We start from the raw sequence: 24,367 nt of genomic DNA on the forward strand, positions 1-24,367 counted from the left end.
CCATATCCTGTTTTTTTTTTTAAGTTGAAGTCCACTAAATCTTACCATATTATTTAGCTTCTATTTCTTTCATTTTATTTTGTTTCTTTCAAGTTTGTGATGTTATGTCTCAAAAACTCTATAGCTTCTCATTGTAATCAAGCTTTTAATTTTAATGCTTAGCATTTTTATGTTACTAAATTAGTAACATTTCATTTGCCTGTATAGTATTTTCTATTCCAGTTTAAATTTCAGTTAGCATATAGAAACATAATAGCTAAATCTCTTGAAAAATATGCTGGGCTTCCTCTCCTTATAAAAATCATTCAAAAATATTCTTATAATGGAAGTAAAAAAATCTTTATTCTTGCCATAATATCATGGATTCTTTTTTTTAACTTTTATTTAATAAATACCAGATATTTAAAGAAGGACTAATTCCAATGCTTCTCAACCTATTCAGAACAATTGAAAAAGAGGGAATCCTCCCAAATTCTTTCTATGAAGCCAGCATCACCTTAATTCCTAAACCTGAAAAAGATGCAGCATTGAAAGAGAATTACAGACCAATTTCCCTGATGAACATAGACACAAAAATCCTCAATAAAATTCTGGCCAATAGAATGCAACAATACATCATGGATTCTTAAAGACAATCATGACCTTTAAAAATATGTGTTGATCTTAAATTTGCTATACACTTTCAGTGAATCTCAGGTACTATTATATGAATGTTTATGTCCTCTTAAAATTCAGATGTTGAAATACAGTAGTGACAGTATTAAAACAGTATAATACAGTAGTGACAGTATTAAAAAGAGACAGTCTGGGAAGTGAATAGGTCTTGGGGGTAGAGCCATCACCACTTCCACCATATAAAGTAAGAGTCTTCTTCGGACCCTGAATCTGCAGGTGCCTTTATCTGGGACTTCCTAGTTTCCAGAAAGGTGACAAGTATGTTATTTATAAAATACCTACACTTGTTTGTATTAGTAGCCTGAATGGACTAACACGTATTTCTTGGAATTTATGAAGATTAATTGCTAGAAAATTTAGAAGTTTCATTAGAACATATCAGTATCACAGAAAATATGGCAATAATGGAGGAAACAAATAAGGTCTAAGACATTACAGGAAACTGACAAAATGGCAGATTACTGCTAACAATAATCACATTTTAAGGTAAATGGATCAGCTATACTAATAAAAATTCAAAATTGGACAAATGAATTTTTTAAAACAATTCAATTATAATTATATAAAAGAGACATTTTAGATTCAAATATATAAATAGGTTGAAAAAGATGTATCATATCATAGGAAAAGTATATCATAGAAAAATGTATCATATCATAGAGCTTAAATGACTATTCTAAAATCACGTAAACTGTAATTTAAGACAAAACTATAACTAGAGGAAGACAGGATTTTTTTTAAGGATTTAGTAATTCAATTCATTAAGGAGAAAAAACAAATATAAATATATATGTGCCTAACAATAGAATACAAAAATATATGAAGCAAAATCTTACATAGTTGTTAAGAGAAATAGATAACAATAAAAACTGAAAGCATAAATATCTAATTTTTTGTTTTTCAACATTTTTTATTTAACTTTTATTTAATAAATATAAATTTCCAAAGTACAGCTTTTGGATTACAGTGGCTTCCCCCCCACCGCATAACTTCCCTCCCACCCTCAACCCTCCCATCTCCCGCTCCCTTTCCCATTCCATTCACATGAAAATTCATTTTCAATTATCTTTATATACAGAAGATCAATTTAGTATATATTAAGTAAAGATTTCAACAGTTTGCACCCACACAGAAACACAAAGTGTAAAGTACTGTTTGAGTACTAGTTATACCATTAATTCACATAGTACAGCACACAGAAACACAAAGTGTAAAGTACTGTTTGAGTACTAGTTATACCATTAATTCACATAGTACAACACATGAAGGACAGAGATCCTACATGGGGAGTAGGTGCACAGTGACTCCCGTTGTTGATTTAACAATTGACACTTTTATTTTGTCACTAATCATCTGAGGCTCTTGTCATGAGCTGCCAAGGCTATGGAAGACTTTTGAGTTTGCCAACTCCAATCTTATTTAGATAAGGTCATAGTCAAAGTGGAAGTTCTCTCCTCCCTTCAGAGAAAGGTACCTCCTTCTTTGATGGCCCATTCTTTCCACTGGGATCTCACTTGCAGAGATCTTTCATTTAGGTCTTATTTTATAGGCATACAACTGTCATCATCAGCAACAAGGAGAAACAGAGGACATGAGCAATAGTTCAGAAGACTAGATCTTACGTCTACAAAATAGCACCAAACAATGTCAAAATACAAATTTTTCTCAAGTACATGTGAAACATAACTCAGGAAAACCATGTAAAATCTTAGCATATCAAAAAATTATATGGTGTACTTTTTCTCCAATCAAAATGGAATAACAGAGGCAATAAATATGAGAAGAATGAGGAAATCAACAAATATATGGAATCTAAAGAGGGTACTCCTTAATTACCAAAATGTCAAAGGATCAAATAAGAAACACATTTTAAGTAGTGTTTATAGAGAAGATTTTAGATAAATAACTTAGAAAAAAAAAAAAAAAACCTCCAACCAGTAACCTAATCCAACACCCTAAATTAACTAAAACAATCAACTAAACACAAATAAAATGAATGAAATAATAAACAGTGTAGTGGACAAAAATGAATAGAGATCATAAAATAATCATGAAAGTAAAATAACATTGAAAAAGTATTCTTCAGAAAGAATAGCAAAGTAGAAAAACCTTTAACTAGACTTAGCAAGAAAAAAAGATAGCAAAGAAAAGCCCAAAACCATATGGTTTCATGACAATTCTACAAGACATTTAAAGAACTAATACCAATCCTTCTAAAGTTCCATCAAAAGAATTGATGGAAGGGACTATTTCTGTACTCATTCTGTGAAGTCAGCAGTACGCTGATACTAAAGCCAGATAAAAACACTGCAAAAAAGAGATAATTATAGGCAGATATCGCTGATGAATATACATGCATAACATTCTCAATGAAATACTGCAAACAGATTCAACAACACATTTAAAAAATTCGTTCACCATGATCAAGTGTTTGCAGTGATGGTTCAACATGCACAGTTCAGGAAATATGAGACCCCACATTAACAGAAAGAAGGAAAAAATGTCGTTATTTCAATAGATGCAGAAAAAACTGTTGAAAAATTTAATACTCCTTCATGATAAACATGTTAGGTAATGTACCTCAACACAATAAAGGCCCTTTTATATATGGATTTGTATAACAAACCCATAACTAACATCATAGTGAACTATAAAATGTTGAGCATTTTTCATGTAATATCAGGGGCAAGACAAAGATATTCACTGTTATCATGTCTATTCAACGTAGTACTTGGAGTATAGAGTAAGCAAATAAGATGCATCCTGGTAAGAAAGGAAGAAGCGAATTTGCCTCTTTTTGCAGACAGCTAATCTTAATAGAGGAAATCCTAAAGATTGTAAGAGCTAAACTGACAAGTGTGGAAAATTTGCAGGATTCAGCATACAAAAATCTTTAGTATTTATGTATACAAATAATGAATTTTCTGAAAAGGAAATTAAGATAGCAATCCAATTTGTAATATCAGCAACAACAAAATATTTAGGAATAGATCTAACAAAGGAGGTAAATGAACTGTATATTGAAACTGTAGTGATCAATGGGATAAATTAAATTCAGAAAAAAGAAGGATATCCTGTTTTCATGGATTATTAGCATTAGTGTTGCTAAAAAGCCATACAATCCAGTTGATCTACAGATCTAATGCATGCCCTACCAAAACTCTAATGACAGCTTTCAAAATAATAGGGAAAAATCCTTAATTCACGTGGAAGGATAAAAAACCTTGAATAGGCAAGGTTGATGGTATTATACTGATTCCAAAATATAAAATGATTGTGATTAAAATGTGTATGCTTGCAAAATGTGGACACATTGACTAATGGAACAGGATAGATAGCCTAGAAGTAGACCAATGCATTTACCACCAATTATTTTTAGACAAAGGTGCTAATAATACACAAGACAGAAAGCAGAGTTGCTTCAATGTATAATGTTGGGAAATTGGTTATTCATAAGCAGAATGAAACAGAATCCTTATTTCACACCACATTGAAAAAAAAAAAAAAAACCTCGAAGTGGACTGAAGACTTACATAAAGACTGGAAACTGTAAAATTAGAGGAAGAAAATATTGGAAAAACCTCCATGACATTGGCATAGGCAATAATTTATTGAATATGACCCTGAAATCACAAGCAACAAAAGCAAGAGTAGGCAAACATAAAAACTTCTGTACAGCAGAAGAATCAACAAAACACCGAGACAATCCACAGAATGGAAGAAAATATTTGAAAATATACTCCTGATAAGGAATGATATCCAAAATACTTAAGGAACCCACACAACTCAGCATAGTGTCATGACTATAGCTTGCACTATGTATTTTAAGAACAAACAGAAAAAAAAAAGAAGTTCTAGGCCTTCCATTATGAAGTAATTTCAAAGACAAGGAAATATTGATTACTTTTATTTGATCAGTACACATGGTATGCACGCATTGAAATGTCATACTCTGTCTCATAAATATGTGCAATTATTATTCATAATTTTCAATGAAAAGAGTACCTGAACAGTATTTAAAGAATACGAATAAATGGCCTAACAAATTCATGAAAAAATACTTAATGTCATTAAATATTAGGGAAATACAAATTAAAATTGCAATGAGGTATTAATACATCTGTCAGAATGGCATGAAGATATACTTTAGAGATCATGCAGAGATCTCTAAAGGGAATTCTTATACATTTTTGGTGAGAATGTAAGCACAGCAATTGTGGAAAATAGTATAGCAGTTCCTAAAAAAAATAGAACTATCATGAAATTCAGGAATCTCACTGTTATGTATATATTCAAAGTAATTGAAATCAATATGTTAAAGGGATATTTGCACTCCTTGTTCATTGCAATATTGTTCACAATAGCCAAGAAACAAAATCAAACTATGTATTTATCAGTGGGTTAATGGATAAAGAAATTGTGGAACATTTACACAGTGGAATACTATTTAATCTTAACAATGCAAGAAATTCTGTCATTCGCAAAAACATGGATGAATCTCAAAGACATTATGTTTAGTTAAATAACACAGGCATAAAGGACAAATACTGGATGATTTCACTTATCTGTGGAATCTAAGGTTGAGCTCAGAGAAATAGAGAGTAAAATGATGGTTACCATAGGGATCAGCATAGGTGTATGTGTGTGTGTGTGTTTGTGTGTGTCTGTGGTAGGAACTGGGCATGAAGAATTGTTGATCAAAGAATGTAAATTTTTACCCAATGAGTAAAATTTGAGATATATTGCACAGCAGGCTACCTGTACTCAATAACAATGTATTATATATTTCAGAATAACAGAATTTCAAATTTTTGCAGGGGTTAATAAATATATGATGTGACAGGCAGATTAGTTTATTTAACTTAATCATTTAATCATTCTGCATTGTTTACATATGTCAAAGCATCAGACTATACTCTGAAAATGTATACAGTTAAATTATCAGTTAAAACATTAAAATAAATTTTATTATTAAGATCAATTAAATAATAGACAAATAATTATACTAAATTATTAAAAATATTCTACATATAAAAGCCCACATCCAGATGGATGGGTGGTGAAGCCTATCAGATATTTCGCTGGTACTATTATATAAGCAGTGGAATCTGAAACCAACATTCAGTTCCACTTAACAATCAAATAAAGCATAATGTAATTATATATAGCCTTAACAAAGAAGTATAAGCTTATAAATTGAAATCTAAAAAATATTATTGAAAGGTATTAAATACCAAATAGAATGTCATCCAATATTCATAGATCAAAAGAGTTAATATTAAGGTGACTACCACCTAAATTGATCTATAGATTCATCACAATCCCTAACAAAATTACTAGCTGCATTTTATGCAGAAATAGGTCAACTGATCCTAAAATCCATTTGGAGATTTAGAGGAACAAGAATAGTCAAAACTTTCTTGAAAACAAATAAAACCTACTATAGAATCCAGAGGGTAATAATGGATATTAAGAATACAATTGAGTCTAAACATCCTTTTGAGGCAGTGGATTTTAGATAAGGTGCTAAATCAAAGGTGAAAAGAATATTCTTTAAACAAATGGCGCTTGGACAACTGGATTTCTACATACTAATAATAAAGAATCCTGTCACACCATATACAAATACAGTTATGTACGATTTAACTACTGGGGTATGTTCTAAGTAATTTGTTCTTTGGTGATTTTGTTATTGTGTGCATAACCTAGGGCATGTCACACACTGAAATGACAGTGATATTACTAGGTAATACAATCCTATGTGGGGCAACCATCGTACGTATGCAATCTGTCCATCATTGACTGAAATGTCATTATACAGTGTGTGACTTTATTAACTACAAATGAGTTAAAGTCCTAAATTTAGAACTTTAAAATTTAAGAATTTGACTACAGAGTGAGCCACTGTCTTAGACATGTATCTGCTAGGATGAGTGACAAAAGAAATACTGAATAAGTTGGACGTTATAAAAATTAAAGTGTTTTGAGTTTTATATTTTTTGAAGATTTATTTATTTGAAGGCAGAGTTATAGAGAGGCAGAAGCAGAGAAAGAGAAGTCCTCCATCTGCTGGTTCACTCCTCAAATGGCCGCAGCAGCCGAAGCTGGGCCTATCTGTAGCCAGGAGCTTCTTCTGGGTCTTCCACGCACATGAAGGGGCACAAGGGCTTGGGCCATCTTCTGCTTTCCCAGGCCATAGCAGAGAGCTGGATCAGAAGTTGAGCAGCCAGGACTCGAACCCATGCCCATATGGGATGCCAGCACTGAAGGCCATGACTTTACCTGCTATTCTATAGCGCCAGCCCTGAGTTATTTATTTTTTAAAAAGATTTATTTATTTATTTAAACGTCAGAGTTACAGAGAGAGAGGGAGGGAGAGACAGTATTTTCAGTTTAAAATAGGTAAAAACAGGAGGCAGACACTGTAAAATAGTGGATTAACCACCACTCGGGAACATATTTGATTGAATGCCTGGGGTTTAGTCTCACCTCCAGTTCCAATCCACTTGTCTGCTATTGGTCCTGGGTGGCAACAGTGATTACCCAGATACTTGGTTTCCTGCCACACATGTGGGAAACCTGGATTGACTTCCTAGCTGCTGGCTTTGTTCTGACCCTGTCCTGATTATTCAGGCACTTGGGAAAGTGAACAAGCAAATGGAAGATACCTATTTCTTTTTTTTTTTTTTTTTTTTTTTTTATTTTTTTGACAGGCAGAGTGGACAGTGAGAGAGAGAGACAGAGAGAAAGGTCTTCCTTTGCCGTTGGTTCACCCTCCAATGGCCGCCGCGGCTGGCGCGCTGCGGCCGGCGCACCGCGCTGATCCGATGGCAGGAGCCAGGAGTCAGGTGCTTTTCCTGGTCTCCCATGGGGTGCAGGGCCCAAGCACCTGGGCCATCCTCCACTGCACTCCCTGGCCACAGCAGAGGACTGGCCTGGAAGAGGGGCAACCGGGACAGAATCCGGCGCCCCGACCGGGACTAGAACCCGGTGTGCCGGCGCCGCTAGGCAGAGGATTAGCCTAGTGAGCCGCGGCGCCGGCCATGGAAGATACCTATTTCTCTCTGTGTGACTCTTCCCCTGTCTGTGTCACTCTGCCTTTCAAGTAAATAAATAACTTTAAAAAAATGAAAACACAGCCTTTGAAATGAGATACAAAGATTGTGAATCCCATATATGATAAGGGAAGCATAACCGGTATATGAACTCTTAAAACTCCAAATTAATAATAAAAAACCCAGTTGACAATGAGCAAACTATCTGAACAGACACATTATTCAAAGAAGATATACACAAATGGCCAGTATTAAAATGCCCAGCACCATTACCCAGTGAAGAATTTCAAGTCAAATCTGTAGTGATGTGTCTCTCTATATCCACTAGGGTGGTTAAAATAGAAAAGACTGAAAATTACAAATATTGTTGAGAATTTAGAGAAACTGGAACTCTCATATATTTCTGTTGGTATTGTAAGATGATGAAAACACATTGGCAGATTGGCAGCTCCTCAGTGTGTTAAATGTAAAGTTACCATTTGACCTAAAAATTCTGCTAGATGCACAACTTGTATATAAATGTTCATAGCAACATTGTTGATAGTAGCCAGAAAGTGGAAAGAACACAAATTTCCATCATTGAGTAAATGCATTTTGAAAATGAGATATATCATAATAGGATTTTGTTTGGCCATAGAAAGGAATGAATACTGAACATGCCACATTGATAAATGAAAAAAAAAAAAATCCAGTCAGAAAAGACCACATGTTTTTTATTCTTTTCATACAAAACCTCCATAAGAGGCAAATTCCACAGAGACAAAGTAAATTAATTATGGCCACTAGTTTGGGGGAATAGGGTATAGGACATGAAAGCTGATGGATTTCAATTTGTTTTGGGGTAATGGAAATATTCTAACATGGATTTTAAAATGGATTTCATGTACTTAAATTGTATCTAACATTAGATTGTGGAGATGATGACACATCTCTGAATACAACAAAAATCCACTGAATTACATGTTTTAAAAGATGAATTTCATGTATTTAAATTGTATCTTAACAAAATTGTTTTTACAGTTAGGTAAAACGCATATAACATTAGCCATTGATTATTCTGAATTGTACAATGCTAGTGACATTTAGTATATTCCAATGTTGTGGATCCATCAGAGCTTATCTAGTTCCCAACATTTTCATCGTTCCAAATGAGAAACAAACCCATTAAGCTGTCACTCTCCATCTTCCTCTTCCTCCTGGTAGCCACTAGCCTGCTCTATTGTCTCTGTGGATTTACCAACTCTGAGTGTTGCATAAAAGTGGAATAATTAATATGTGACCTGTTGTGTTCACTTAGTAAACTCTTTTTGTAATTTATCCATATTATATTATGTACTTCATTCCTTTTTTATAATTAATACTATTCCATTGTATGAAGTTGTTTTTAAAGTAATTGTTTAAAAGAATGGAAAACACTGGAGATCTGTAATGCCTGCAGACTCCTAGAGTTCACTGTGATTAAAGTCAGTTTGTCTTAATGTCTTTAACAAAGGTAGATATCCAGTCTAGTGATGAAGATGATGTGTCCCAAATCTGAGTTCCTGGGTTCAATTCTCAGCTGGTTCCAGACTCCCCCTTTCTACCAAAGCAAACCCTGGGAGCCAGAAGTGATGGCTCAAGGGATGTTGTGGTGCCTCCCACTTGGGGGACCTGGACTGTGGTTCTGGCTCCCTGCTCCAACCATTTCCAGATCCAGCTGTGTGGGCATTTGTGAAGTGAGCCAGTGGGTCAGAGTGTGTCTCTGTCTCTCCCTCTCCCTCTCCCTCTCCCCTTTTTCAAATGAATAAAAATTTAACAAATGGAAAGTGAATGTTTAACATACAGCATTTTTTAAAAAGTAGAAATGGATTTGCTGAGGAGATAGATTTATGAATTAATGATTTAAATAAAGTTAAGAAATTTTAGAAATATCAGATGTCAAAGGTATCAGTATGCCAGTATGTATTGAATATGCCAAAGATGTGAGGAAATCAGTTGGAAAACCATAATTTACCTGACTTTTTTTCCCTCAAGAACCAGTTTGGTGCAACATACTTTGGGGAATGCTGTAAGCAGAGAAAAAAAAATTTCTTAGTTTCTCTCTAATACTTATATTAAAGTAATAATGTTTCATGATGTGTAAATTCCTTTTGACACCATTCCTCATTTTCTAGACAATCTTCTTAGCTCTGCAGAATGGATATGGCCATCACTTTCTCATCTCTGAGGACTCAAGTGCAGGTCTTACTAGTTCAACACCAGTGAATTAAGCCTGGGTTCTGAAGCAAACCTGTTGCTTTCTCTTATCTTTTACTTTCATTAAGCAAACAGACATTTTCCATGAATAAAATTAGTGCAATGCTGTTCTATCGAAGAGTGGTATTTATTAATGCACTTCATTGAAGAGCTTTTGCTAGGTTGATACATAACATTAATTAGTACACTGTTTTGATGGATAGTCTAGAAAGTTTTTGCTCAAATGATGGATCATAGAAAGCAATGACACTGCTTTTATGATCTCTTCTGATGTGAGAACTAGCTTGATGCTAAGTCTCCCCTTGCTATCCATCATCTAAAGAATGATTCTTCTTCATATGAAGCATCCTGTACCTGGGTTAAATATAAAAGTCAATTTTTCAAATGTCTACAGAAAATACTCTGATATTTTTTAGATGTGATACTGGTAAGAGAGTTAAGATGATGTCTTTTAATGGCAAAGGGAAATTATAAATAGCTGTTTCCTTTAAAATGTAAATTATACCATTAGAATGTATAACCATAGGGTATGTAGTGGTGTTTAGTTTTAATGAAATAAAAATTAAAAGTACATCAAAAATTATAGAAAAAAAGGATTGGAAGATATATTGGCTCCAAGTCTTCTCTTTTAGACAGGAATGTAAATAAATTATTACTTAGTTTTATATCTAAGTTTATCGCCTTGAAATTAGAGACTCACTGAGGTTAATGCATTTATTATTCAAAAGTGGTATGAGGGCTGGCGCCGCGGCTCACTAGGCTAATCCTCCGCCTTGCGGCGCCAGCACACCGGGTTCTAGTACCGGTCGGGGCGCCGGATTCTGTCCCAGTTGCCCCTCTTCCAGGCCAGCTCTCTGCTGTGGCCAGGGAGTGCAGTGGAGGATGGCCCAGGTGCTTGGGCCCTGCACCCCATGGGAGACCAGGATAAGTACCTGGCTCCTGCCATCGGATCAGCGCGGTGCACCGGCCACAGCGCGCCGGCTGTGGCGGCCATTGGAGGGTGAACCAACGGCAAAGGAAGACCTTTCTCTCTGTCTCTCTCTCTCACTGTCCACTCTGCCTGTCAAAAAAAAAAAAAAAAAAAAAGTGGTGTGAAAATATTAGGAATTGGTGACAATTTTCTGAAAAATACTTTGAACCATAATAAACTTTAAGATATAAAAACAGGTTTAACATAAACTATTAGCTTGGAATAAATAATTTTGCATAAAACATGCTGGTTTATTTTAAAAGTAATTTTTAAATTAATTTTATTTGCAGAATAGTCACAGAGACTATTAAGGGTTAATCTATAAAGCAACTTAAATGTTTTTCCATGGAAGAAAAGAAAATATTGACTTTAACATACAACTATCCATTATATTAAATTATTACCAAAATGAATGACTTTGAGAAAACCAGCCTTAAGCTTCCAGTTAGTATTTCTGTGGATTTCTCTCAAGATTACCTGGCTTATATTAAACCTGGAAAAAGCGAAATCTGGTTATTCAGTGTTGTATTATAAAGCCAGTAATTTTACAGAATCTACCTGTACTTTATATTTAAAAATGGATATGTTAATTATGCTGATTTGATCACTATGCAATGTAATAGTGGTATTCAAAAAAGTTAATGGAATATTCACATTAAGAAAAGAAACCTGCATAGGATTAAAAAAGTTTTTTTTTTCCCATGAAAATGAAACTTATCTTTTCCATGAATATTTTGATGCCTACTTCTTTTTTTTTAAGGATTAATTTATTTATTTGAAAGTCAGAATTACAAAGAGAGAGAAGGAGAGGCACAGAGAAAGAGAGAGAGTTCCTCCATCCGCTGATTCACTGCCCAGTTGGCTGCAATGGCCTGAGCTGAGCCAATCTGAAACCAGGAGCCAGGAGCTTCTTCTGAGTTCCCCACATGGGTGCAGGGGCCCAAGGACTTGGGTCATCTTCTACTGCTTTCCCAGGCCATAACGCTGGATCAAAAGTGGAGCAGCTGGGTCTTGAACCAGCACCCATATGGGATGCTGGCACTGCTGGTGGTGGCTTTAGCTGCTATGACACAGCGCTGGCCCTGATGCCTGCTTCTGTGAATGAATCAAAGTACCACATTGTACTACATAACTTGGTACAATTATTATGTGTCTATCAAAAGAATAAAAAAAAATACCAAAAAGAAACACTTTTTTCTAAGACTTTTTTGAGACTTGTTTGTTTTAATAGACCAGATAGGCTTTTGATAACTGATTGCAAATCCTCAATGTTAAGTGATTTGGGATCAAGAAAAACTCATTTTTGTGTGCTATAAGTGCTTCTATTTAATTTCAAAGATTAAAAAATTCTGAGCTCTACTAACTGCTTTTATCTAGACATAGGTACTCTAATGCTTTCTTCAGGCAAGTGTTGGCTTCTTTGACATGACAAAGGCTGTTCGTCTCCCTGCTGGAGGAACTGACTCTAATGCAAACAGGCTCCTAATCAGAAATATAGCCTACTATGTGGTGCTAGGACATAGTAGCCACTCAATAAATGTGATAAATATATATATATATATATTTATATATAAATCACCACTGCAGGTTATTTTGCTAAAATATAACATTTAATACGCAATACTGATCAAAGGTTCATTTAAAAATAAATATTTATTGTTAGATGATAGCCTTAACTAGATGTAGCTTATTCATTCTTCCTGATAATCTAAAATTTATCTTTGGAAAATTCTAGTGAATTCCACTCTCATATACCCAGATTCTATCCTTTGGATAATCTCATATAAGTGTCTTAAAAGAACATTTATTTTATTTGATTATTTGAAAGGGGGAGAGATACATACAGTGATGGGTGAGGGGAGACCTCATCTGCCGATTCACTCCCCAGTTACCTGCAATGGCCATGCTGAGCCAGGATGAAGCCAGGGGTCAGCAATTAAATTTGGATCTCCCATGTGGGTAGCAGAGATCCAAGTACCTGAGCTATCACCTTTTGACTGCTAGGGTCTAAGTTTGGCTTCTTGTTTTTATTTTTTGTGGTTTTTTTTTTTTTTTTTGGTCAAATGGCTATTTCAAATTTACTTGATCAATATCTTTTTAAAGGATTTTAGTTATTTTCTCTATCGTGAATACTGTGGTCCTGAATATCTTCTTGCCCTATTTTCCCCTGTATTTTGGATAACTTATGACATATTTATGAAGTTAAAATTAATTAATCAAAGACTATGGATATTTTTATGTCTCTTGGAACATGCTGAAAAGTTATCAGAAAAGTTTCATTCAGAAATTCACAACAATGCAACTATTGCTTCATTCTACATATTAAAACTTTGATCATTGAAGTGTTGAAATCTCATTTAATAAATAGGCAATTTATTGTTTTAAAGGTTTATTTGTTTGAAAGGCAGAGATACAGTGAGGCAAAGGCTGAGAGAGAGAGAGAGAGAGGTCTTCCATCCGCTGATTCACTCCCCAAATGGTGGAGCTGGGCTAATAGAAAGCCAGGAGCCTTCCTTTTTGCCATTGGTTCACCCTCCAATGGCCGCCACGGCTGGTGCGCTGCGGCCAGCACACCATGCTGATCCAAAGGCAGGAGCCAGGTGCTTCTCCTGGTCTCCCATGGGGTGCAGGGCCCAAGTACTTGGGCCATCCTCCACTGCACTCCCAGCACTCCCGGGCCATAGCAGAGAGCTGGCCTGGAAGGGGGGCAACCGGGACAGAATCCGGCGCCCTGACCAGGACTAGAACCCAGTGTGCCAGCGCCACTAGGTGGAGGATTAGCCTAGTGAGCCGTGGCGCCAGCCAGGAGCAAGGGGCTTCTAACAGGTCTCCCATGTGGGTGTAGGGGCCCAAGACTTGGGCCATCTTCCACTACTTTCCTAGGATCAGAAGCGGAGCAGCTGGGACTTGAACCGGCAACCTTGTGTGATGGCAGCCCTGTAGGCGGTGACTTTACCTGCTATGCCACAGCACCAGGCCCAGTATTTCCTTTATCATTACTAAAATTGATCATGTCTTAACCTGCTTTCCATAATTTTTCCTGAACCATTCATATAACAAATTGAATTCTTCATTATTTCTCATCAACTTCCATGATTGACTGAGGGTCATTGAGTAAACTGTATGTTATCTGTTATGCATTTGTTTATACTATTTCCTGTATTATAAGTGTAGTATATCATGTTTCTCCACATAAACCTATCAGATTTTATCTACAATTCAATATCCATTATAAATTCCATCTTTCATGAAATAATCTCATATTTTCCCCATCAAGATGTAAATTCATTTTGCTTGTGACTCTTCATATCTATTTTTGTAGTTATTTAAGGATGTTTACCTTGTGATGATTTTTATCATTATTATATACATTGTGACTTCGACTAGAGCTGTGTTTATTTTTATTTTGGGAACGACTGTCTCAATATTGACAGACTATTCCAATGAAAAGTCTACCCCCAAAATAAAATTAAATAAATTAGTTTTATGATAATATTTATATATTTGGAATTATAAATCTCAACAAATATTTTTGTAGATTATCTTACATAAGTTAAAGTAACATGGAACTTGTGTCTTTCTTTTTAAGATTTTATTTATTTATTTGAGAGGTAGAGTTAGTGATAGGAAAAGACAGAGAGAAAGGTCTTCCTTTCGTTGGTTCACTCCTCAAATGGCTGCAACAGCCGGAGCTGTGCTGATCCAAAGCCAGGAGCCAGAAGCTTCTTCCAGGTCTCCCATGTGGGTGCAGGGGCCCAAGCACTTGGGCCATCTTCTACTGTTTTCGCAGGCCACAGCAGAGAGCTGGATTGGAAAAGGAGCAGCCAGGGCTATAACCAGTGCCCATATGGGATACCAGCGCTGCAGGCAAAGGATTAATCTATGGTGCCACAGTGTCTGCCCTTGCCCCCCACCCCCCGCCCGCCTTGTGTCTTAAAGTAATTGCTCTTAGCATCTCAAGAAAGAAAAGTTGGCCCTAAGAACTGTAGCCCCATATCCAGTGATTTCATAAAATAACAAAAGCTATGAACAGATCATTTATTGTTTGTATTCCATCATCTCTGGGATCTTTTAGACTTTATATAAGGAGATACCATGAATTAACCTGTTGGGCTATAAAAATTATAAAACTTTCCAGAATTTCTGAGTTGAACTGAGAGAAAACAAGATGTCACATAGTTTCATCTTATTTCTCAATGGACAGGATTCTATGAGAAAGAAAAACATCAGTCTGCAGATATTTTTTGCTTCTTTAGATCATCAAGTAAGTTTTCATTTTTCAGCAAGTGTTTGCTAAATGCCTAAAATGATCCAGGTAATGTGTCATGGACTGAAAATACTGACACTAAAGCCACAGTTCCTTCTCCCAGGAATACATATTTACATCAGTTAAGTCGGATGGAAGAAGTCCTGGAAAAGAATTAGGAAAGACTTTTTCTAGTAGATAGTTAACATTTAAAGTCCTTGTCGCAGGCCAGGGAGGGATTAGCCAGGAGACCTTATGAATTTATTCAACCAATTACAGCTCTTTGAAAACAATTAAGTCCTTTTTGAGTGGTTGATTTTAGTTGAATTTCTGAGTATCAGAAAGTAAAGAAATTCAAAAATATTTTTGCTTTGATCAAAGTCTGTTTTGGTCTTTAGCTTTTTGAAAAGTATCATTCAAAGTAATAACATTTTCCCTTTCTAAATTTTTAAAAATTTTTTGAATGTCTTTTGTTTACCTAATACAAGTGCAGTTAACAGTATTTTAAACTAGGGAACTTTGCACTACAAGATTGTTCTGAGTCCTTGTGAAAATATTTCTGTTGATTTTTCATATAATGGAGTTTAGCTATTTAAATACTTTCATGAATTTATCCCCTAGCAACTGAATTTTGATGTTTCTTTATTTTTGGAAATTATGATAATTGATATTTAATGAGTTATATTAGTGTTTTTTCATGTCTAATTTCCCTAGATGTTTTTCCTCTTAAAATTTACATGCAACAGTTTCATGTATTTTGAGAATTTGAATAAAGAATCTTCATTTGTCCCTTTTCATTGGCAAAATCATGTTTATATTATTATTAATAAATGGGTTTTTGTTGCAGTTCAAAAGCTTAATAAAACCTTGTGATTGTCAATAATATTTTAATAAATCTTTGATAGTTGAACTGTACTGCAATAGCTTCTCCCAACCCAAGAATCTTTCATGATTTTCAAATAATTTGAGTATCTATTTTAGGGCTGATTTCAAATATTACTTGAATTTTAGTTTGGAAGCTTCTGATAACTCAATTTCTGCTAAAATTCATACTTTCTTTTTTTTTTTTTTTTCGACAGGCAGAGTGGACAGTGAGAGAGAGAGAGACAGAGAGAAAGGTCTTCCTTTGCCGTTGGTTCACCCTCCAATGGCTGCTGCGGCCAGCGCACCGCGCTGATCCGAAGACAGGAGCCAGGGGCTTCTTCCTGGTCTCCCATGCGGGTGCAGGGCCCAAGCACTTGGGCCATCCTCCACTGCACTCCCGGGCCACAGCAGAGAGCTAGACTGGAAGAGGGGCAACCGGGACAGAATCCGGCGCCCCGACCGGGACTAGAACCCGGTGTGCCGGCGCCGCAGGTGGAGGATTACACCATTGAGCCGTGGTGCCGGCCATACTTTCTTTTGAATTCTTAATTTTAAACTCCATTTATAATGTTAACTTTTGGGGACTGGCGCTGTGGCATAGCGGGTAGAGCCATTGCCTGCAGTGCCAGCATCCCAAACGGCTGCTGGTTCAAAACCCACCTGTTCCACTTCTGATCCAGCTCTCTGCTGTGGCCTGGGAAAGCCTGCCAAGTCCTTGGGCCCTGGTACACATATGGGAAGACCCAGAGGGAGCTTCTGGTGGCCAACTAGAGAGTGAACTAGCAGATGCAAGATATCTCTCTCTCTCTCTCTCTCCCCCCTTCTCTCTCTGTGTAATTCTCTCAAATAAATAAATCTATAAAAAATAAAATAAAAAACCTTTGTGTTTGGATTTCCCCTTTTTCTCCCCAAGTGGTTGTGTGCAGAATTCATGCAAATTTCATCTTGCTCTGAATAAGAGGAAACATCAAAAAATTAATGGGAGATGGTGATTTGGTCTAGCAGTGAAGACGTCCATATCCTGTATGGGAATGCCAGCATGCAAGTCCCAGCTCTGGCTCCCAATTCCGGTTTCCTGATAATTCAGACACTGAGAGGCATCAGGTGAAGCCACAAGATTTGGAACCCTGGCATGTATGAGAGACATGGACTGAGTTCCTGGGTCCTGGTTTCAGCTTTACTTAGCTCCAGCTGTCATGGATGTTTGAGAAGTGAACGTGCAGATGGGAACTCTCTTTGTCTATGCCTGTCCGAAAAGCAAGTAAACAAAAAAAATCACTTCATGGAAAAGGTTTATTATTAAAAAAAAAAAAAAAGAAACTTTGCAATTTTGAATTTTTTGCATCAAGATAAAATTATCTTTTTTTTTTTTTTTTGACAGGCAGAGTTAGACATTGAGAGAGAGAGAGAGAGAGAAAGGACTTCCTTACTTCCTTTTTCCATTGGTTCACGCCCCCAAGTGGCCGCTATGGCTGGCGCCTTGCAGCCAGCGTGCTGCACTGATCTGAAGCCAGGAGCCAGGTGCTTTTTCCTGGTCTCCCATGCGGGTGTAGGGGCCCAAGGATCTGGGCCATCTTCTACTGCCTTCCCAGGCCACAGCAGAGAGCTGGACTGGAAGAGGAGCAACCAGGACAGAATCTGGCACCCCAGCTGGAACTAGAACCTGGGGTGCTGGCGCCGCAGGCGGAGGATTAGCCTAGTGAGCCGCGGGGCTAGCCAAACTTATCTTTATTTCTATTTTACCAAGAACTTTTGAAGTCCCCTCACATATATTTTAAAGTAATTTTACATTCTTTTGCTTTAAAATTTTTACAAAAATAATTTTAATAGATTCATGAATAATTCAAGTACATTGATTTCAGGACAATAAGGGCTAATATATGTATTATGTTTAAACCAGTGTTGGGCATAAATATGTCCAAAACAAAACAAAAAAAGCTCACAGTATTTTTTGTCATCTTGTGGATATTCCGTTTTTTTTTCCTGTAACTTTTTCCCTTACTACATTTGCATCATATTCCATTGTATTGATTAAACCGTAGCTCCAGGGTATTTCACCCCTAAATACTTCTTAGTTTATCTAGAATTCATTTCTTGTTTTTAGTACTTTATTTTTCAAAATAAATGTTACAGAGAGTGACATGCACATGTACCCTAAGTGCATTATCTGATAAATTTTGACAAATATGGTCCATATCCTTAATGAGATATAGCCCATTATCAAAGCATTCTCTCCTTCTTAACACGTCAACTTCTGGGTCACTTCCCCAGAAATAATTCTGCTGTCTTTTATTCCTAACTACCTTTCTACTTTCCTTTTATCTTTCCTACACTGTTTTTTTAAAGTATAAATTAGTTTTATGCAAAACATTTATCCAGCAGCATGTATGAAGATGCTCTGAACAGTTTGTGGAAAGATGAAATTAAAACTTTATTGTGACAAAAAGTTTTGAAATCCATGCATAGTTTTTTTAATATGCATTTTCCATAAGCCTTTTGAGGACCCTTACATTCACGCATTTAAAAAACTTTTTTCACCAATATAATCTTATTTATTAGGCAGAGTGGCATAAGAGAAAGAAGAGACAGAAGGAGAATGAGAATTTTCATTGGCGGGTTCTCTCCCTAAATATCGACATGGGCTGGGCTGGCCAGGTGAATGCTGGGACCCAGGAACTTTGTCCGAGTCTCCCACTTGGGTGGCAGAGGCCCAAGCACTCAGGCCATCTTCTGCTGCTTTTCCCGGGCACATTTGCAGGAAGCTGAGTAGGAAGCCATGCAGCTGGACTCTCCAGCACTCAGACATGGAACGTCAATGTGGGTGGTGTCTTACCCTAGTAGGTTACAACAGCCGCTCCATGAACCTTTTGAAGTCTTGCCATATACTTTTTGAAAAGTTTCTTTCAATCAACATAACACTTTGAAATTTATCCATATAGTGTGAATCAATAATCCATTCCTTTCCGTGACATAGTATTCCATTATATGGACATGACAGGAGCTTGCTTACACATTTTGTTCCGGATGCCCATCTGAGCTTTGGGCTGTAATGATAAAGCTGTGAGTCACATTTTTTTTTTCTACAAGTCCTTTTTGGACATCTATTTCTGTTCCTCCTGAGTAAATACCCAGGATAGGCAAATGTATATTTCATTTTATGAGAAACTGCCAGATATTTTTCAGAGTAATTGTACAATTTTTCCCTCCTATCAATGAAGTATGAGAATTTAAGTGTCTTCAGATACAAACTAACATTTGATTCTTGCAATTTTTAAAAATTTAATCATTCCACAGCCCACTACTCTCTGCTTCCAAAAAATGTGATTATTAAAATTTCTGATTTGTGTAAGTATGTGTGGTTATTTTTCTTGTACAGTTCAATAATTTTAATTTCGAAACAAATATATTTGCTAATACATTGAGCAATATTTTATGAAGTTTAAAAATGAGAAGCTAAAATGATTTACGATTACTTGCCAATGTTGTACAAATTGTTACAGTACTTGTAGCTTGGAAAATATGTCAGTAACTATATTGTATGAAGATACAAAATATACTGACCTAAATCAATTGGAGTAATGACTATTTTGAGGACAGTGTTAGATGATAGAAGAAATAACCAAAGTCTTTTTGAAGAAACTAAGAACAAAAAGATTTCTGTGAGATGTTTGAGTAAAATATTTTATACATTTTGATATGGAAAGCAATTTCTCAAAAGTGATATTACTTAATAAAATATTAGATTTTAGACATTATTGTTAAGCAATATAAATATTAAGATTAGGTAAGACTTTTTATCATTTATTCATTTAAAATTACCTTTCCATGTTATTCATTTTGTAAGTTATACTTATTTAATCCCTTTAATAGTAACATCAACAATATAAAATTATTATATTAAGGAATAATTAAAAAATAAAAACATAGTATACATAGGTAATATCCTAGCATGACAATTTTTGAACTGAAAGTTGGGCTTAGAATTACATGACTTTACTGAGGTTATACAATGTATGCAAGCTATGTCTACATCCAGGACCACCTTGTTCCTTCTGAATAGCATTTAATCCATCTGTAGTACTTTATTTTATTAAGTAAGAATAATATATATATGCCATTTTAAATGATATTGACCTAACATTGATAAAACATTTTCTTTTAAAGTACAAATCCCCTATTATGCATCTCATTTGTGCATAATGGAGTTAGCAACTTCTGGAATAGCATCATTTCAAATTTTTTATAAATACAGTTTGAGGATTGATGAGATATTTTCTGCCCTAAATAATTTTCTGTGCAAATGAGGCTATCCAAATTAGTTTAACTTCTCAAAGCCCAACTTTGGTATTATATTTTCCATCATGCAAATATGAACATTAATGCATTCTAAACAGATATGATTTTGTAAAAATTCACTGTCATTAGCAAAGGACTGAAATAAAAGCATCAGAGGAGTTCTACTTATCACTAAGGTGGAAATATTATGATATTTATAGGTTGATACAAGCCATTTACCAGTTATGACCTAATCATTTCATATACAGTTGATGCCACTATTCAAATGAACAGCGACAGAGATAACTGTTGAACATTTGTTACAGTTAATATTCCTTGTCAATCATAAAGTACATGACTGCACTCAATACTACTATATTTCTTCTATCTATCTCCCTTAACTAAAGACTTTCAAACCAAATAGCATTGCATTTGAATGGTATACTTCTCAATGTTATTTTAGCTGTATGCACTGTCCATACAAATTACCATTTAAAAATATCATTATTGAATATGGGCAATGGAATTTTTAACATGACACTTGCAAAATCTAATAAAATTGTGATTACTGTAGAGAAAGAAAATGAGAGAGATTGGATTGTATTGACAAGTAGCAGGCATTGTGGTCAAATTGTTTCACACAGTACATCTTTTTCCAGAACTTTTATTATAAGCTAAGAAGTGCCGGAGAAATCTATACAAAAACAAGCATAACTGTATATATTAGAATATATCTTTCCCCTAGCTGCTATTTTCCTCTATTAGTTGGTTAAATTATTACTAGTCTCACAAAATTATTGTAAGATTAACTTTTACAGCTGGCTTACTACCCATAGTGCCCGTTTTGTTCATATGATAATTATCTTTTAAATGTGTCTGCAGTGCCCTTACCACACTAATTAGATATTTAATGAACAATATTGGGCTACCCAAAATGGGATCTATTTTAAGCAGAGGCATTCAAGCAAAAGCAAACCTTTTCATTAAATAAGAGCAAAAATTGGGGCTGGTAATTTGGCACAGCAAGTGAAGATGCTGCCATATAGGAGCACTGGTTCAGGTCCCAGTTGTAACACTTCCAATCCTGCTCCCTGCAAATGTGCCTGGGAAAGCAGCAGAAGATGGCTCCAGTACTTGGTCCCCTGCCACTTATACAGGAGTCATGGATAGTGTTCCAGCTCCTGCCTTCAGCCTGGCCCAGTCCCAGTTGTTGCATATGGGAGTAATCTCAGTCTGCCTTTCTAATAAAATCTTTATTTTAAAAATGATTTAATTTGAAATATATAGAGAGAATCTTCCATCAACTTTTTAACTCACAAAATGGCTGCAAAGGCTGGTGGGGGCAGGGCTAGGCCAAACCCGGGAGCTGGGAGATTCTTCTGGATCTCCTACATGGGTGGCAGGGGCTCAGATATTTATTCCATCTTCCACTGCTTTCCCAGGCACATTAGCAGGGAGCAGGATTGGAAGTGGAGCAGCTGGGACTGAAACCTGTACCTATATGGGGTGCCAGTGCAGCAGGCGGAGGCTTAACCTGTTATATCACACTGCCAGCCCAACACAATAAATCTTTTATAAAGGAAAACCTGCCTATGGTCACTGTGCGTGGATGGGGCTCAAGGTAAGCACTAATAAGCCTCAGGTCAGAACAAAAGCATGCATTTGCCAAGTTTTGTTGTCTGAAAAGACAAATGATTGTCTTTGAATATCAGCTTGTAGAGTTCGTATAACTTATTGCTGTGAAGTTAATAAGCAAAGTGTAAGAGGCTATCTCACATAACAATAATTGGCTTCAAATTTATAAGATAATATAAAAAATTTAACAATGAGAAAATGTATGATCCAGTTCCCCTGCCCTGCTAATTCCAAGTGGCAGACTTCAGAAGAGCGGAACAGACAGGTGTGCCTTCAGATGGTCACATGAGCATCCACCTGCCAGATCTGCAGACTCCAAGTGGAACTTTAGGAACTGGGATTCGATGGTGGCAGATTGTGGAGACTTATATGTGGAGTTGGAAAATTATTGGAAACTCAATCTGCCTTTTAAGATTTGTAAGTCTTCATCATCGTGTCCAGAGAAAAGACAAATAAGTATTAATAGTAGGTATATGACTTGCTTATATAAAATAAGCAAAATAGTATTTTGGTATTCTTTAGGGAGAGTAAATATGTTATATTTTTAAAAATTTAAAGGCTTTTCTGTTCTCATTTTCCCCATAACATCTTAAATCTATTAAGATGATTTGTTGGCATGTTGATTTCTGCTAGAACCTATCAGTTCTGAGGCAATGGGTTACTAGATATAACTGTCTGAAAAGAACATTCTAAATGTGTACACCTATCTTTGTTCTTGTTATTTGAGTTTCCTAAGTGCCACATTGAAATTATCGTCATAGCATGTACTAGAAGGAAAGTATGGCAAGTGTACTATATATGCTGTTTATGTCTATATCAAAGAGATTAAGTAGTAAAGCATATATTTTTTTCGGATTTATTTCAGTGACTGGAAATGATGGTTTTTATATAATACTGAAAGGTGTAGCACGACTTCAGCCACAGTTTTGTAATAATTTGGTTGGAGGAAGGGACTCAGCAGTTGGTTACAAGCCTCAGACTTTCAGTAGCTTTGTGATCTTTGAAGACTTGAGAAGCTCTGAAATTGCTAAGCTGTGTTCATCTTTACGTGACTCTAAGGTAAGAAATGAATAATTACTTTTCCATAAGCGACAAGGTAGCATGGTTATAATTTTTTTCTCTTTCAAATAGTGAGATCCAACTATCCAAATATCTGTAGGGTCCTGTTAAATTTTCTTTAAAAAATTAAATTGTGCTATTAATATTGAAGTTGAAATTTGATTATATTTCAACAGCATAATGCTTGATGATAGAAGTGTGTGGTGTATTTGATAACTGAGACAATAGTAATGTGACAAGATCATTGAACGAGGAAGATATGACAGATTGAGATGAGGGAGAAGCAGCAAGTAATTTAAGTGGGAGAGACAGGGGATTGATCATGAAGGACCTTTGAAAGTAAGTGAAGCATATGTTTGTCTCAAGAGCAATGCTAGGATAATGAATGTGTTGACTGTATCACAATCAAATTCTTACTTGAAGAACTTTTTGTGTTTATATGTAACATTTCAAGACTATCAGTCAAAAACACAAGTCTCTTCTTTTTTAAGATTGATTTATTTATGTGAAAGGCAAAGTTACAGAGAGGCAGAGAGAGAGAGAGAGAGAGAGAGACTGAGAGAGAGTGCTCTTCCATCTGCTGGTTCACTCCCCAAATGGCCGCACTGGCCAGAGCTGGCCCAATTCAGAGCCAGGAGCTTCTTCCAGGTCTCACACGTGGGTGCAGGGGCCCAAGCACTTGGACCATCTTACACTGCTTTCCCAGTCCATAGCAGAGAGCTCGATCAGAAGTGGAGCAGTCGAGACTTGAACTGGCACCCATATGGTATGCCAGCACTGCAGGCCAGGACTTTAACCTGCTGTGCCACAGCACCAGCCCCCACAAGTATCTTTCTTGATCTCTGAAGACTCCAAGTGGGCTTAAGTTCTGATTTGATAAAAATTGTTACTAAAAAACCAGTTCTAGATTTAGGTGTCTCAAATTTTAACAGAAGAGGAATCGAACAAAACCCATTAAAGACATGTTTTGTTGTTTTGTTAGCATTTTGAGTTGAAGTCAAGGAAAACCTATAACAGAACGAACATGGATACAATGAAAAAAAGTAAGCACATGGATAAAAATGAGACAAGTCCATACACATCCACTGATGTTTATGTCACATGAATGAGTACTATTCCTGGTTGGCTGTCTTTATCCTTGTGAATGGGAAAGAAGATATTTAACCTTATTTACCATATCAGTGGCCTTGTATCATGTGCCTAATTCCATTTTAATCTGCTCTGCAGAAATACAACTTTTGATACAGTAGCTATAATTAGGAATATGTCCTAGCTGGGTTTGTAGTAATAAAACTATCTTTTAGGTTCTGTTTTTTGTCCCTAAGGACTATCTTCATGAGGAAAATAGAGACT

At 35.9% G+C, this 24,367-nt stretch overlaps 1 protein-coding gene across 6 annotated transcripts in view; it reads left to right on the plus strand.

Moving 5' to 3' along the window:
- CNBD1 (cyclic nucleotide binding domain containing 1) overlaps positions 1-24,367 on the plus strand; it is a 504,234-nt gene that overhangs the window by 280,313 nt on the left and 199,554 nt on the right. For all 6 annotated transcript variants that reach the window (XM_070075280.1, XM_070075282.1, XM_070075283.1 and 3 more), the window contains one exon: positions 22,821-23,014. In XM_070075280.1, coding sequence (XP_069931381.1) covers positions 22,821-23,014 — 194 coding nt within the window. The remainder of the gene's footprint in view (positions 1-22,820; positions 23,015-24,367) is intronic.

Source organism: Oryctolagus cuniculus, chromosome 6 (genome assembly GCF_964237555.1).
Source record: "Oryctolagus cuniculus chromosome 6, mOryCun1.1, whole genome shotgun sequence".
Lineage (NCBI taxonomy): Eukaryota > Metazoa > Chordata > Mammalia > Lagomorpha > Leporidae > Oryctolagus > Oryctolagus cuniculus.